The 17,929-nt window shown below is 34.8% G+C and overlaps 1 protein-coding gene across 4 annotated transcripts in view; it reads right to left on the bottom strand.

Annotated features, from left to right (window-relative positions):
* Window positions 1-17,929, bottom strand: part of PDSS2 (decaprenyl diphosphate synthase subunit 2) — a 297,007-nt gene that overhangs the window by 73,592 nt on the left and 205,486 nt on the right. For all 4 annotated transcript variants that reach the window (XM_079149045.1, XM_079149044.1, XM_079149047.1 and 1 more), the window contains one exon: window positions 3,452-3,526. In XM_079149045.1, coding sequence (XP_079005171.1) covers window positions 3,452-3,526 — 75 coding nt within the window. The remainder of the gene's footprint in view (window positions 1-3,451; window positions 3,527-17,929) is intronic.

The following is a 17,929-nucleotide window of genomic DNA, read 5'->3' as shown; positions in this document are numbered from 1 at the left end:
AATTCCAAAACTCCAGAAAGAAGGCAGGTGTTTGGCATAAACCGTATGATCTACAGAAGCTGTATAGGTACCCTGGGCCATTCTTATCAGAAAAAGGTGGGAATACCCCTAAAAATCCAAGTTCTCAGAGAGGCCAGTCACAGGCCAACTGTATAGCAGGCTTTCCTAAGGATAGTAATCCTCTTCTGTATAAGGATATATATTTAATATGAAAATATTCATATTTTTAAACTTAAAAGAATCTTACTTTGTTTTTGTTTTGTTTTGATACTAGGGATTGAACTCGGTATCGCTGAGATGCTTAGGACCTTGCTAAATCAAGATAATAAATTTAATAATAAATCAAGATAAGAAATTTAATATACATACAGTAATATCTCAAAAATGGGAGAAATACAGAATGAAATCTAGAAAGAAGCTTATCATTTTACAATCATTACTCAGTTTTGGAGGATGGTTATATAAAATGATTTTTATGTTCCTTTCGTCCTTTTCCTGTTTTAAATTTTCATTTAATGAACATGCTTTTGTTTTTCTAATCAACAGGTAAGTTATAACAATAAGATAATTTTGAAAAGATTTTAGATACTAAGGAATGGAACCAAAGTCAATTTTGTTAAAATGTAAAATATTTAGCAAGTATAATGAGTACATGAGTATTACATATAAGGCACAGCTTATCTGGGGAACCCTTAGAATGGCAAATTGATACCACCCCACAGAAACCCAGTTTCCTACTACCCAATTCTCTCTCACTGCATTAAGTTGCCATATAGAAAACAGACTGCTATTGTATCCTCTTATCCCTAGAGAGATGGAATGGTTTGCAGTGTCTTTTAAATCACAAAGCAATTCTTTTGTGTACTGAATTGGCCCCAGGCTACGGAGGTTGTGCAACAGAGACCCCCTGAGTTGCCCTCCCTCCCCACATGACCTCTGCTTGTGGCTGCTACCCTGTCATGTCATAACATGAAAACCTTGAAGGCACTCCATGTGGGGGCAGTGCTTCCTCGCTCTGCTTCTAAAGCGATTCCTGGGCCAAGTTAGAAAAACCAAATTCTGAAAAGCCATTGCAATGGCAAGCACACTCAGGAGAGGGAGAAAAGCCAGAAATTTTCTGGTTAGGAAGGGAAATGTGGTTAACCTAAATTGAACCTGGGGCATAAATGGAAGCAGCAAGAAGCATTCTCACTGCTGTGGTTCAACTATGCATTTTTGTTTCCATTATTAAAAAAAAAAAAAAAAAATGATGCTTTAAATGGCTTAACTATATTTTGAAACTTCACTGCTTAAATACTCAAGTGACTCTATTCAGGAAGGTGGAAGGGAAAGAGGCCAGATGAACGAAGCATTGCTACAGATTCTTTTGAGTAAAATTTATTAACTAACAAGAGAGTCGGCAAATGGTGCTTGCTCAGTAGCTGTTCCAGTATGATCAACAGTCCATCAAAGTCTTTGTTGCTTCTTCTTTTCTCTTTTCCAAGAGGAAACAGATTATATTTGAAAAAGCATGGACTTGGAATCAAAACACTTGGTTCAGATCTAACATTTAAACATTAACAATTTTAACAAATAATTTTCAGACATTGTGCCTTCCTGCCATTTGTCATTTCTGAATTTCAGGCTTTTCCTCTATAAAATGGAATTACTGACAAACATTGCCCTTTTCAGCCTAGGTGACTGGAACAAAAAGCATAAGTAAACTGTAAAGTTCCATTTAATCATTTATTATTGTTGTTTTTATTAGGTCTGCCTGACATATAGAAAATACTTAACAAATGTTCACAGTTATTAATGAATTGGGCTAACTATAGTGGGTAAATGCTGAGTGGATAAATTAAGAGCCTAAACCAACCATAACACTTTCACTTAAAAATTATTAGGCATTTAAGTGTAAAATACTAAGCTCTTTTATTGAACTATGTATCCCAAGAGAAAGCAATGCCTCAACTGCACAAATAGATCAGTCATCAACACATGATGAGAACTCAGGTGTGACAGATGGAGGCTACCAAATAAAGTACAGTTAAGGTAGAGAAGCAGTAGAATAAGAGGTTAAGAGCCTGGGGTCTGGAGTTTATATCCCAGCTTACAAGTTGTGTGGTCTTGAGAAAATCTTTTCTAAACCTCAGTTTTCATTATCTGCAAAATGGGAATAGTAGTAGTATCTATGGCTCATGATTTCTGTGAAGATTAAAGGAAGAAACACAGGTAAATGGTTTATCACAATATTGCTTGCTTAGCTATCATTGTACCATGTTACATACAAGACAACTTTTCTATGAGTGGAACTAGACCAGAAGTCACCCATTTTACATTATGACATTGACCATCAGTCAAAGTAGAGAACCACACTTGTCTTTGAAAAACCCCACAGAGGGTCTACTGTGGTCATACATCCTGTGAGGTCCCCACATATCAATTTGCTGCTTAGGTGAGGTGAGATGTGCCTTTTGGGAACTGTGGTGACCTGAACCAAATGTTAGCAGATGTTCAAGGTGCAATTCTTCATATTTCACTAACTACTCTCTGAACCATGCAGAATTCCTGGGTTATACTTTAAATTTTTTTTATCCAACTTGTTCATGCTCTACGTTTCATTTTCAGTAAAATTTGTCTCTTTTCTTCAAACGGAAATGTTAATGTTTCATATGTGCATACATACATATTTTTTCTAATTTGCAGTGAGTGAAATCTTGCTAATGCAGAAGCAAAAGAAGTTAGAATAATGAAACACTGAGAGAGGAGTCCCTTATAAATAGTATATAGCATGGTAAATGATGGTGGTGGTCAATGAAGCAATTACTTCATATCTAATCTCCTACTGAAATGAAATAACTGCATTTTAAGGAAATAAAACCTAACCTTTTTTGAGATGTCCTGCTAAATGAGTCAAAAAAAAAAAAAAACAAAAAAAAAAAAAAACAAAACCCTTAATTCTAGACTCAGAAAATGAAAATATTTCAACTGTGTCAACCTAATTCTTCTCACAGAGAATCTAATAATGTAGTAATTTCTGGATCTTGGATATAAAAGACATTCCTCCCCCAACTCACAGCCTGCCTTACTAAACTTATGGTCCATTCTTCTGGGATATAGGAGCTCCTTTCTCTGGGGAAAGGCTGGACCCATTCAGATAGGTGCAAGTTGCTCCTCCAGCCTGCCCACCAGGGGCAGTACTACCTGCTAGCCAGAAGCTTCCCATGACTACTGGGCTGCTGCAGATTGAACAGACTGCGAATCCAGTCAGAGGAGAAGAGGTTGTTTTAATTGGCTAAATCTGGTACGTACTAAGCGTATGGTCATGAATTTGTAGCCAAAATACTAATCTTAAAAAAAAAAAGTCATGTATAGTTTAAACACAAAACAAGATTGACATTTTTGCTCATCAATTCTAGTTTTGCCATAGCATTTCTAACCTAAGGTTTTACAATAATCCTGAAATTCTTACCTTGGCTGATGCAGAATTTTCATGGTATACTCCTTGTACCAAGTCCATAAGAGCACTTGCTAAAAGTTCCACAACCTAAAAAACAAGGAAAAAATTAGAAGAGACACTAAAAAAAATATATCACCATTTTTACCTCAGAATCCTTTAGAAGACTTTTTAGTAAGGCAGGCAGGATTTACGCTTGATAGAAACAATAACAACCACAAAAAAACCAGACTTATGTGCAAAGATCCTGGCAAATGGCACTGCCCACCTGGATATAAAAGCTATGATCCAATTTTTTTTCAGTTATAATTCAAGCCAAAAAAAAAAAAAAAATCTTTTAAGCGTAGCATTTAACTAATACACATGAACATTCAGTAATAGCCATTTTGAACATGAGCTTAAATTTCAGATAAGAATGAGATCTTAATTCAATTTATTTTCTGCATGTTTATTTCTGTCAGGTGGATACTTTTTCAGTATTCCCGTTCTGGGAGCCATTACTATGCTAATTTTCATACTTAATACAGGAATGAAAAGTAACAGTAAGAGAATGGTTAATCTTTCAAATGTGTTCATTTTATTATACTTAAAATGCACTGTGGATATATGTGGTGTAGGGCCCCTAGGTCAAATGTACTGCAAACACTGAAAATTTTTATAGAACCACAGTACTGAGATCACATTCATCAAACCTGTATTATTTTCAAGACTCAAGCAAAATCAAAAGCTTTGAATTTATTCCAGAATGTAAAACAAGCAGAAAACAGTAAATGGTCTCTCTGGAACTTCTGTACAGTTTATGGTTGTTTGCATAAAACATCTTAAGAGAATAAAATAGTGGTATTAATGATAATGTTCAATATAGCCATTTCAAACAAGAATTCCTTCAGGCAACCCCATCCACTACTTATGAAGTCTTAATATCTGGTATATTTAACTTCCTACATTATGCAGTCCTGTATCTGATTTCTACTTTGCTTCCTAAAAATTTAGCTCAGCTCTGATTGAATTAAAGGATTTTATTTCAGCTTTTATCATTCTTGTAATTGAAGACATTATTAAGCCAAAGGATACTCCAATCTCAGGTACTTGGCACTTAATAAACATTTTCTTTAGAGGCAAATTACATTAATTTGTAGAAAGACTTGCCTTAAAATTTTAACACATTAACATTTATCTCCAATTTTTTGTTTACAGTCATACTAACACACACAGGGCTGTCAATATGGTAATTTTGCTATTTAAAGAAGACCATATTTTTTTTCTAGTTCTGTAGATGGGTTAATTTGTAAGACCTATACAAAGCCTTTTTTTGTTTGTTTGTTAATCACATTGTTCTTAGGTAACTAAATACTTAAGAAATATTGTAGCAATATGAGCTGCAGAGGAACTGGAAGGACAATGATCCTACAGTGTTACCAGATGTGTTGAGTTATTTAAGTGGGGAAGAGAGAAAAATGAATGGATTTTTCCCCCCTGAAGGTATCAGATAAGCCCTATTCCCAAATCCAGGAGGATTGAGTATCGTCAATGGGTCCATGAAAGACTGTAACTAAATGCACAGCATCAGATTGGATTACAGTTTATACAAGCAACATCCCAAGATTCCCCTGATGGCTGGACACATAATACAGATCAATCACTCACTAAGAAATGTTATGGTTTTGAAACAGTTTGAGCTCTGAGACCAGTCCTACTAATGGGAAGAGGGATTTACAAAGAGAAAGTCCAACATGAAATATCAAAATGATGGCATGAACTTTTAACAGCAGATCTGACTCTGGATAACCAGAGTGTTCTTTTACTTCCCTGAAATTCCAGACCAGGGAGAAGCAACAAAAACATTTTGTTCTCTGACTCTTTTTCTCTTAATGCAATTAGCAAATATAGGCAGATCCAACTCATAACTTCATAATTTATAAATGATCTGTACTTACAAGCAGAAATACTTCCAAATACTTCCATAGCCAATGACAACCATTAAGGAGAAAGTTTTGGACTTCTCTGAGTTAACAAACTGAGGAAGGTAAGAGACTATGAAAAATAGGAAGAGCCTAGGGGAGCTGAATGCATCCTAGGCCAGGGTGACTTGCCCAAGGCACATATAAATCCATTCCCGTTGAATTTTTTTTTTTTTTAAGGGGAGTGCTGGGGGTTGAACCCAGGGCCTCACATATGCTAGGCCAGCGCTTTGCCACTGAGCTACAGTCCCACACCTGAAATGTTTATTCATTTAAAAAAAAAATAAAATAACAAATAGTGTTTAAGTATTATTCTCCTTTAAAATTGCAAATTTTTCTAGAAAGAACACAGGGCTACAAGTCACTCAAAACATAGTAAGATCACTTAATGATCTCATCCTTTTTTATTACTTGGTTTACTACCCCATTCACCTGTTTATATAGACCTGTTGTATTTAAATATAAGAAAGCACTTAATAACATTTTCCCCTATGTCAGAATCTGAAGATATGATTTGTTCAAGTTACAAAAAGTACTAATAAGGATAATGGCAGCCAGAGGAGAATCCAGAGGTCTAAAACCCGGATCTCCTGACATTTCTTCACCAGACTTATTGGTGTTCTTATAAGAACAACCAAAAGAAAGATTCAAGGACTTTTGGCCTTCAGGTTCAGACAGCAAGCCAATGATTTCCACTAGAAAAAGAAAATAGGCTAAAAGAGTCTCAATGTTAGCCATTTTTGTTGTGAGATTTGGGGCAAATCGATTCTGAGCTCTGGTTTTCTTCAACTATTAAATGAAGAGAGTTGGAAAAGATGATTCCATAAGGTCCCTTCTAGCTCCAAAATTCTGAGCTTTCAGAAATGTAATTCTCAGTATTTATAATTAGGCATTTAGACTTGGAAATAGTTTTTCATAAACTCTGATGGAAAATCTTTGCTCATGCTATTACATTCTCCCCTGCCCCCACTCCTTTCTTTCTTTCATGCTGGGTTTGAACACAGGGCCTTACACAGACTAACTGAGCAAATGTTCTACCACTGAGCTTCACTCCACTCCCTCATGCTCTTATTTTTATCTATCAGCTTCCCATGAATCTTTCTTTCTGTCTGAACTCTACTGATGACTTTCTTCGCCAAACTTTCTGTATCCAACCCCTCCTGGTTCCAATACCTAGAAAGAAAATAAAACAACTTCCATTTTTAAGCCATTATGAGTGGTAGTCCATTTACCAGCTAGAAAGAAGGCCTAGTTGAGTCAATTAAAGGCATTATTACCGAGTTCTGATCCTTGAAAGGCTCTCACGCTTGGGAATAAGTTAAATAAATTGATTAGGAATGACATCAGGCTTAACTACCAAGCAGCATCAAACAAATAATGGCACTAGTTGGTCTTATTACTCCCATCTCTAATGAGTAAATATATAAAGTATTTAGAAGAGAAGCTGAAACATAAGTCTGAGTGTTAACTTACTATTCTTCTGTATTTCTATCTTATTATTCTATATTCAGTATAAGTCTTGGGTAAGTGAAGGGTACAGCATGGAAACCAAAGATTCAGTGGTTTTAAAATTGTATGCCCAAATATTTTGGAAGCAAGTGGGCTTTAGTTCAACAACAGAATGCATGGAAGACTATTTTAATCAAAATTAGATATTTCTGAGACATTGACTTATTGTATCTCCAACTATCTCAGATTAGAGAAATGTCACCATCAATGTCACAATGATTAGCCATCTGAGCAAACAATTAAGGAGATGTTTCTTCATTTCTGGCATTGCAACAATAGCAGCATTGTCTGTATATGTGTGCAAATGCAAAAATGTTCTTCGTGTCATGTTTAAATTGGACTTTACAGCAGACTTTATAGTCTTCTGAGTAACAATTTAGAGTCCAGTGAACCAGAGCAGCAACCCTTCACAATGTCAGTAACATGAAGGGACTTCTCCTGCCACCTTTCTTTTTTTGGCTATAGGGAGAAGGCTGCAACATAGAGAAGGAAGTAAATGGATAGTATGTATCTAATTTCTATTTTCAAGCAAATTGTTGATCTTTCCTACTTCATTCACCATCTTCTCACTGATGATAAGGAATAGATAGGACCCAGGTGCTTCAGAATTTAATGCAATTACAGATCTGATACAATTGAACTTTGCAATGAATTTCTTAAATGGTAATTTAAGGGACAAATTTCAGCAATTTCGAAGGGTTACATAATTGCTTCATATGTTATCTTTTGGCAAGGGTAACTACAATTTAATTTTTCTTGACTGAAATATGAAGATGATGACTACCCTCATAATAGGTGTTGTGTGCATAAGCCCTGAGTTATAATAAGTTGTCTTCTCAAAATATAAAAATCGAGAGAAGTAGGGAGGTGGTAAGAGAAAAACAATCACAAAAATATCCTTGCATTGCTAGTTCAAGACTAGCCTCAAGTTCAAGGTTAGCCTCAATAGCTTAGTGAGGCCCAGTCTCAAACTAAAAGGACTAGGGATATGGCTCAGTGGCAAATTGCCCTGGGCTAAATCCCCAATACAAAAAGAAAGTAAATAAATAAATAAAAAACTGGTTACAAGACAGAATAGCATGATGAATAGTTTTAAAACAAAAATGAGACCAATCTACATATTAATATATAAAGAAAATTTTGAGACAAAAATAATCATAATGACAATGTATAAGCAACAAATTCCAGATGATTTTTGATCAAAAATTTTCTTTGACTTTTTTGAATAAATTTATAATTGCTTAAATTCACAATTGTTTCAATATACCATGTATTACATTTTCTCCCCCTTTTATTGCATTGCTTTTATAATCAGAAAAACAAACAAACAAACTCTTTTTCCTTGGGAGGTATGGGGTGTAGGACATCCTGTTTTCAGTCTCAGAGAGCCTTCAAGCTGAGCTATGTCCATAACCTAATTTATAGAATATATCAGTCAATAGTATCTGGACTACCAAAAATAAGATCAGTAAATGGTGGTAAGCATTCTGCATAGACAAGTTGTACCTTTCTCAATAAATGTGATTCAAGAGTACTGTCAGTTAGCATTTGACAGATGGAAAAGATTCAATAGCACTGTAGATGTTTAGTACACCAAACTACTTTGGTTTGAGCAAAAGAGTGCCTATCTTAAAAGTAAAATACAAGTAAATCTTTAGAAAAATGACAACTATAAGCAAATGTGGCTCAATTAAAGCTTAATGCAGCATAAGCTGAGTTGATATAATAAGGTAGCACCGTTGTATTTTAATTCACTTAAAAAGATTGCTGTGCAACTTGATTTACTTGTCATATAAAAATTGTGGAGGTCCTTATACATTTATAATCCTCTTTCAAAAATTTGCCCTTGAAAGGTTATTTTAATGACAGTTTTTACTGCAGTGTGGAGTAACAAAACAATGTGTGATCCATCACTCTAGGAGGCAAATGAACACGGAGCCCCTCAGCCTTTACTACTCTTAACAGCTGCTGGCAAAGTTAACAGTCGTGTAACGTGCATCTGCAGTGCTGATGGCATTAATTATACACAAATTTATCACACTCCTGCCTCTACTCCAGGAACAGATAGCAACGTATGAAGCAGTAGCAAAAGTAAAAACACTCTTGGGAAAGAATAAATTTTCATATACATCTTGGGAGGGATGAATTTAGTGTAAATGTCCTTTTCAAAGAGCTTTGGCATTTGAAGAAATACTGTCAAGATTTCTTTTTAAGTCATAGAAACTATATTACTGAGAAAACATCTTACAGAAAAATCCTTTTATAGGTAGTGGATGCTAAATAGATTGCTAAAGGTAATCAGAGCAGTGAGTGTCATTCTTTAGTTCCTTCTTGCACAAATGGAGCACATGGTATCTGAGAAATGCACATGAAGATGGAGAGGCTGGCATAGCCAAGGTAAGGCAGAGAGGGAACAGGTAAGGTGTAGTGCTCTCCTATGGAGATCAATAATAGCATCTGACATTTTTAAGGTACTTTATCAGCTACAAACTGGGTTTAAGCAAACCATCCTGTTCCAGGTGGATTTGGTCCCCAGTGCTCAGCCAGCGCTTCCAGCCTGGCAGCCTCAGTGGAGAAACGACCTCGGAAGAACACGGGGAGCAGCAGCAATGGCCAAATAAGGGGGAAATCTACTCAGTCACCACCTGGACACAAACAGCCCAGATGAGCCCTACTCTGCAGGCTGATTAATATAAATGAGTGGCTTTGATGAAGCCATTGCTGAAGTCTATGAAAGAATGGCTCTCCACTCCTACCTATCTGACAAGGCTTAATGAAGGCAAGGATGAAAGGTTTGTTGCAATAAACACACCACTAACTCAGAGGAGTTCTGGAGGAAGCTTCTCACTCGGCTGTTTGAAGGGAGCCTTTTTAATGCTGCCAAATGTGTAAGGCCTTGCTTATTTGTGGGAGGGATGACAATCTGTTCTACTGAGCTGGAAGTTCTTTCTGGCTAAGGGGGGACAGCAGAGATAGAAATGGCACTACCAATAGGACAGGTGCAGCAAAAACTAAGCAAATTGATAATCTTAATTTTTAATTTAGAACAGCTGATACTTTGGTTTATAAACTACTGGTAACATTTGTCAAAAAGGTTTTGGGAAATTTCAGTGAACTAAACAAAAGTATAAAACTGCCGCCAATACAACTGGAAAGAAACATGCCCACAAGTTCAGGAAAATGATTTAATATGAAGTATTAAGCTTTAATTTTATATGAAATATTGAGTTTTAATTTTATATTGGTCAGTACATATTCCATAAACAGTTGCTGATAGCCTATGATATGCCTGGCACTATACTAATGAAACTAGTATCATCAAGTCAGGATTGTACCTTAAGGCATTAACCAAAAAGAGGTCTAAATCATAATTTTAAAAAAAATTTAAAATTTGTCCTTTTTAGATATACATGACAATAGAGTATATTTTGATACATTATACACACATGGAGTAAACTTACTAAATCATAATTTTTAAAATTAATATATGAAAATATATTTGGGGTTAAAATACTACTATGGGACCACATCTAAAGAAGATCTAATAAGCAAGTTTATTGTATTTTACATCTTTTGTAGTATATTCTTATTATACTAGTTGTTCTTTTTAAAAGGACACATTCATTGTCCAGATAGATGACCTTGTAAAGACAAAGGCCATTAATCTGTCTTTGATCATTGGGAGGTTAATATACAAGTGAGCTGTAGGACCTCAGGCTAGCCAATTGGACCTCAATTTGCTTATGTAGGTAAGTAGAATTTGGATTTTATCAACAATAATCTCCATGATCAAAAATATCTAAATATGTAAGTATATACACTTTTTATTCATAACTATAACTAGATGCTGAGAATTGAATGTAGTAGTCATGAAACAAAGTAATTCCAATATTATCATATTATAGTTAGCTGCTTTGTTTTCTACCTTATAAGGGAATTTCTGAATACAAAATCTGTATTCAGAACATCATACTCTCAATACTTTGGTTACTTAGTAGCACCGTTACTGAGCTTTGAATATATTATTTAGGACATATCAGTGATCATTGTTTTTTCATTGTGGCTAAAAATTTCCACTTAGCTTTCACAGCTTCTTCATCTGGGGTCCTCTCAGTGATGTCAACTGGAAGCCTGTTGCTGGCTAGAACCTGTCTTATAAGAGGTTTTTGAAATTTTAAAATCACAACCCATAGTAAGTACACTTTCCCAGGGCTGGAGTTGTAGCTCAATGGTAGAGCGCCTGCCTAGCACATGTGAGGCACTGGGTTCGATCCTTAGCACCACATAAAATAAATAAATAAATAAAGATATTGTGTCCATCTATAACTAAAAAAAAAAAAAAATTACATTTTTTCTCATGACACACCACATATATACATGTATATACACATGTGTGTTTAAAATTTCATAAAACAAAATTTCATTATGCCTCTACTTGCTATTGTGTTCTATTTTCAAAAAGTGTTAATAGTGATTCACTAAGTTGATCACACACTCACCAGTGAATAGAAAGTGATGTGCAGTTTGAACGATTATCCTACTATATCATAATGATACATGTCATATATACCTTAGGCCTTGATTAGTTATCTAAGTTGCATGTGAGGTCACCCAAATTTCTGACAATTTTAAAACATTATTATTCTAAAATATATTTTAAAAGATATTACTTTCTTTTATCACTTTCTACCAAAAACATGACAATCAACTGAAGGTAAACAGAAAGGCAGTTAAAGATGAACTAATTTTTGGGCACTCTGGGACATATTCTGTTATGGTACATTTTAATCTTATGGGTTTAAATCACTAATGTTGTTTACACTTAGTTTTGATCCTGGTAGATTCGAAAATAAATCAGCTTAGACAACATTTGACCGAAGGGTTAGAAATTGCAGTAATTTCCTCAGACTCATGAGTGTATTTTGGAAGTTCCAGGGTTGCCATGCCTTTTGGATAACAGTTCACTTTTCAGTTCAATCAGTTCCTGTTCAAATTGGACCACACTAAAAGGCAGATGTTTGTAATTCAGAGACATCCCAAGGTTTGTACTCTAAAGGCAAGAACAAAATCAAAGTTTGACTCATGTGAACTAAAATCTATGCATCTTGTCTGAAACTTTAATTGTATTTCCCCCAAATACCTTTTGAAGCTCTTGAAAATCCACGATTTAATGGAATTTGAAAAATAACTGGTTCTTCTGATACTCTGTTCTAGAAAGTTATGTAATCTTTTTCCCCTCCTCCTTAAAAAAATATGAAGTAATAGAAATTTGAGACTGGTTACATTGTACCTTGAATCAAATAAGGGATATCTTTGGGTCAAAAAATTTTCAAACTGTGCAAATATACAATTGGATTTTTTTTGGGGGGTGCTAGGGATTGAACTGAGGGGTACTTCACCACTGAGTTACATCTCGAGCCTCTCTCCTCCCTTTTTAAAAATTTTGAGACAGGGTCTCACTAAGTTGCTAAGGCTGACCCTCAACTTGTGATCTTTCTGCTTCAGGCTCCTGAGTTGTTGGGAAAATAGGCATGAGCCACCACGTCCAGCTACCTCCCAGCTTTTAAACTGGTATCTTGACTGCTTAGCACAACACACACACACAAATTTGTTGAGATAGCAGTAGCATTCCAATGTGTGAATGTTGTATAAACCATAACTATTTCAAAAATAAATTTGAATAATTATCACTTTGCTGGATCATTCTCAGAAATTTACATTTGTATATTATCTTATGGCTTTTAAATACTTACACAAATGAAGTCATATGTTTCTCAACACAAATCTACCATGAGATTGGAATTTGGAATGGAGATTCTAAATAGAGTTGTTGCTTTAGACTGTTGAAATATGCACGTGAATCTTATCTCTGACATGTCTAAAAGATTTTGAATTCTTTATTACATTCTTGATTTTATTAACAATTTTTCTTGATTACTTTATTTTTCTTTGCATATCATGCCATGTTCATGCCAGGATCTAGTTTTACGTTACAAGTTAAGACTCTTTCTTACAAGGCTCAGAGTTGTAAAATATCATGATTCTTTGTTGGTTTGTTCGTTTTCTATTTACTTAAGCATAAGCATTCTAGAGTCAGATGGCCAGTGTTTAGGCAGCAGCTCTCCTGTTTATTAGCAGCGTTACCTCAGGGAAATTACTGACCTTTTCCCTGTGCCTCAGAAGACACTATAAACCGGTTAACACACATAAAGCACTTAAAACATTTTCTATCATGTACTAAGCACTTGAAGATATGTTATTATTTTTAAAATATTTGGTAGCAATTTTAAGGAAGATTTTCTATTGACGTTTTTTATTTCAATGATAAAAACTGGTGTATTAAGACATTAGATAGTTTGGAGAAAAAGATGAATGACCTGAACCTGAAATATTGAGAGGTAAAATAAGTGGTTCACACGTTAATGGCTAACTGGAAAAAAAAGGGGCGGGGGGAGGGAGAAGAAAAAAGCCAAGGCTAGAACCCTTCAGTGTTCATTCCACTGTTCTTTGTAGTATTTTAAGTCTTTTCTAGGAGTATAAAACAGGTAAGTGCTATGTAACTCAACCCATTATGAAAGTACAAGTGATCTGCAAGAGTGTAGCTGAAACTGCTATTAGTAATGAAACAGTTAAGCTGATATTCTAAACAGGGTAACTGTTCTTTAATAACAAAAGACTGGGCATATGATATTTGGTGTTTTCCCAATTTCTAGCTGATCTACCACACATAGTGAAAATGGCCCCATAACAAAGACAATTAAACCATATGAATAACAACAAATAATTTAATGCATTTTCCAAAATGCTTAAAAAGAAATTTGCTTGGCACAGCCATACTTTCCAACAACCCTACTTTAATGTTTTCACAGTTTACAATATCAGAAATGACCTCAGGGTCAGGCATTTGTCAGTTAATGACCTGTTGGGCTAATGGCCTTCAGCCTTGCCTTGGGCACACGAGTCCTCCAGTAGGTCATTAGCTGCCAGAAAAGGGCTCTCCCAATCACCATTGCTAAATAAATAAAATTTGCTCCTGGGCTTAGGCTTTATAAGCCAACTTTGGCTTAGAGTGAATTTTTTCCTAAGTATTTAAAGATTTAAGAAAATGATGAAAATGCTCAGACCAAATTATATTGACACAACTGAGCTATAAGAGGCTATTAATAAAAAGTGGTCACATGGATTCTTTTGAATACTCATTTCTTTTGTAGTGTCAGTATTCAGTATTAATCTAATACAGCAAGTACAAGATTACAAATGTACTGCATTTTGGAATTTCATCTATAAGTCAATGGTTTGGAGCGTATACCACATTTTCCCAACAAAGCAAGGTTACATAAAAGCAGCCACAAAAGCTTGATCAGTTCATAATGCCAGAAATTCCACATACTTAAAAATAGATTAGCAGAAAAACACACACTTAAAATACCTGCAATCAACCAATATAAGAGGAAAAATGAAATAGAGAATATTTTCTAAATTATCTTTAAATACTGACAGTTAATAGAAAATTTGGTTTTAAGAGGATGAGTATAGAGACACTGGTTCTTTCCTATTCCAATTTCATTTCTAACTACATAAAATTCCGTTTTCTTCACACAAGAGTATACTAGGTTTTGCCCTGCTATTTTTCAACTTCAAGTACAGGTTCTTAGCTTCCTTTTTCTCTTTCAAATGAGCAAGAAGAAAGCAAAAAGGTGGTTCATAATTTTTCTGAAATAACAGGTAAGAAAAGAATGAAAAATTGGAGGAAAAGGGATGAAAAGGATTTGTATGCACTTTGGAGACTGGCTAAGGTGAAATTAGAACTGAGTTGTGAACAGTAAGAGAAAAAGATTTACATCATGTGAAGAAAGGATGGGTAGAGATAAGAGATGCTGGGCCAGCTGGGTGAGGTGGCAAGCCTGTAATCCCAGCACCTTGGGAGGCTGAGGCAGGAGGATTGGGAGTTCAAAGCAGCCTCAGCAAAAGCGAGGCATTAAGCAACTCAGTGAGACCCTGTATCTAAATAAAATACAAAATAGGGGGCTGGGGATGTGGCTCAGTGTTCAAGTGCCCCTGAGTTCAATCCCTGGATCCCTGCCACCACCACCACCACCACCAAAAAAAAAAAAAAAAAAAAAAAAGAAAGAAAGAAAGGAAGAGTGATGCTGGGCCAGGTAGCTGAGGATGCAGAGGAAGAAATCCACTTTTCATCACCCAAAACTTTTGTAAATTCCCAACTCAGGAAGTTCCCTAGGTAAGATCATTAGAAGGGCAAAAGAAGAGTAACGAGAGCTTGACTTTGAAAATAGTTTTTTCCCTCCCCCTGGCTTTAGAGAAATAGTGATTTACCCTAGTGAAAATGGAGGGGAAAAGTCTATTTAATTAAATTTACTTCTGGAAAGTAGAGAATGGGATCTGCAGAAATTGAAGTCATTAAATGTATTATAAGATTGCTGTAAGCAGTCTGGCCAACCACGGTGTGGTGTTCAACTCTATCCATTTAAGAAGATGTATTTCTATAGCATACAGATTTTTTTTAAAAAGGTGTTTTTGAATGCCAGACATGTGAAAGAAATATGCAAGCTTATCTTGCTCTTCTTTATCGTCAGGTTTCCAGATTGACAGACACTCAGAAAAGTGTCCATTTTTTGGGATGGCATTTGATGTTCCTATGCCAGACAGAGATTACATTCCATTGTTTTGTAGCATCAGAATGGGCAAAATTCAAGATTTTAATGAGATAATAAATTTTAAAAGACATATTTGTCTTCTTATTTCTGGCATATTTTGTACACATTAATAATTTATTTAACAAAAAATAATTTATCATTTTTACTCTAAAGATCTAGCAGACTCAAAGTGAATATAGTCTGTTTAATATGTGACCACAGTAATTTTATGATGGCATTTTGAATTTTCTATTTAATAGATAAGGAAATAGGCTCTTTTATTGTTATAGTACATGACACCTCACCTTCTGCACCCATTTACTCTAGTCTTGAAAATCTACACTTCAGTGGGTTATATGTAGTAAAGAGCATGAATCTTGGGTGTTGAACTAAAGTGACTAAAACATATTAATTTGAAGCCAGGTATGGTGGCAAATGCTGGTAATCCCAGATGCTGGTAATCCCAGTGACTCAGGAGGCTAAGACAGGAGCAAGTTTGAGACCAGTCTCGGCAACCTAGTGAGGCTTAAAGCAACTTAGTGAGACCTGTTTCAAAATGAAAAATAAAAAAATACAAAATAAAAAGGACTGATAATTTCTGCAAGTAAAATATGCTGGCAAAACTACAAACACATTGTCATAATAATGCCTATTTTAAATAAATGTGATAGGGAAAAATTTAAAATTATATGATGTAGCATGCTTTAAGGATTTCACTTTCAACATGAATTAAAAAGTAAAATTAATATAACAGATAAGACAAACATCAAACAATAGCAGCCTCTTTATTAAGATATATAGACAGTATAAAAGGAGATTTATATGCATAAATTGAGCATATTTACACAAACAAAATTCTTCCTTGTAAACAACATATTTATGCCTTTAGGAAAACAAAGCATAAGGAAATACATCAGCTATGTAAGGAATACATCTGTGCCCCTATTTATTTAGAAATAAAAATCACTAATGCTTAATCAAATAGCCCCCAGGAGTGACATCAGGACAATGCTCTTGGGGATTTAGATAAGACCCAGGCTGATTAAGTCTCCCATGTGATGTATAGCCATAGGTCCATTAAATGAAAGTGACTACAAAAATTAAAAATACTAATAACATGGTGAGTTCAATTCTTTAAATACTAGGTTTATCACTATACATGTAAAATAAAAGACAAAACAAAATAAAAACAAAAAGAAGATGACAAATAGTAACCCATAGTCTTATTTGCACTGTGGCTTAATTCTAAAATACCAATGCAGTCTAAATAAATATGGGGATGAGAGAAAACTTGTAATGTCAGGCTAGATTTCTAAATTATAACATTCTGAGCAGGGCAAAGTGGTGCATGCCTGTAATCCCAAAGACTCAGGAGGCTGAGGCAGGAGAATCACAAGTTTAAAGCCAGTCCCAGCAACTTAGTGAGGTCCTATGCAACTTTGCAATACCTGTCTCAAAATAATAATAATTTAAAAAGGACTGAGAACATGCCTCAGTGGTCAAGCACCACTGGGTTAAATCCCCAGTACCAATAAATCAAAACAAAACAAAAGAGACATCCTTAAATTTCTTAGTCCAGGGTTTTACACAGTGAAGTGCCAAAATAAAAAGTTGCCCTTATGTTCCATAATTGAATAAAAATCTAAGCATTAATTTTTAAACTCATTCTTGAACTCAAAATCTTGTTAATTTGCACTTATGTGACTCTAGCTATAATAGTAAGAAGACAATTACCAGAGGATTAATATTCCAATTTCTATACTTGGAGATATTTAAAAATCTAAGTGTTACCTAAGGCAATTACCTTGAAGACCCTTAATATCTTTAGGGAAAAGCCAAAGGGAGAATAATTGACTTTGCTAATTTTACCCTTGGCAATTATAAAACAGATCTGAATTTCATTTGACTACAGAATTCTTCATCTAATGGTTTGCCCCTGGAGAAGTATGGTGATAAACATATAACACAGAAATTCAGACAAGAATTCACTAGCACAAGAAAATGGGAAATTGGTGGAGTGAATAAGTCATAAAATATTAAGTTGCTGCAAATATGCCAACTTTAATTACCAAGTTAAATATATACTCTCAAAGAAAAAGCAGGCTGAAAAAATAGTTACATTATAAACAGAAATTCTGTCTTAGGTTCTGTCTGATCCCTCACTGCTGTGATGTCTATTTATGTTGCTTTACAGAAATTTTCTTTCTTATAAAAGAAAACTCAAATATCTCTATATAGAATTTAACTATACAAGACATTAACCATATGTAGAGATAAGAAAACTTATTACTGCCCAAAGAAATATTTATTGCCACCTCCTCCTTCAAAACCAAACCAAAAATAAAACCATAAAAATAATTCTAAGGTAG

This window comes from Sciurus vulgaris, assembly GCF_902686455.1.
Source record: "Sciurus vulgaris genome assembly, chromosome: 7".
NCBI classification, from domain to species: domain Eukaryota; kingdom Metazoa; phylum Chordata; class Mammalia; order Rodentia; family Sciuridae; genus Sciurus; species Sciurus vulgaris.
Note: the sequence above shows the minus strand (reverse complement) of the source record. Positions and strands in the feature narration are given on the sequence as shown.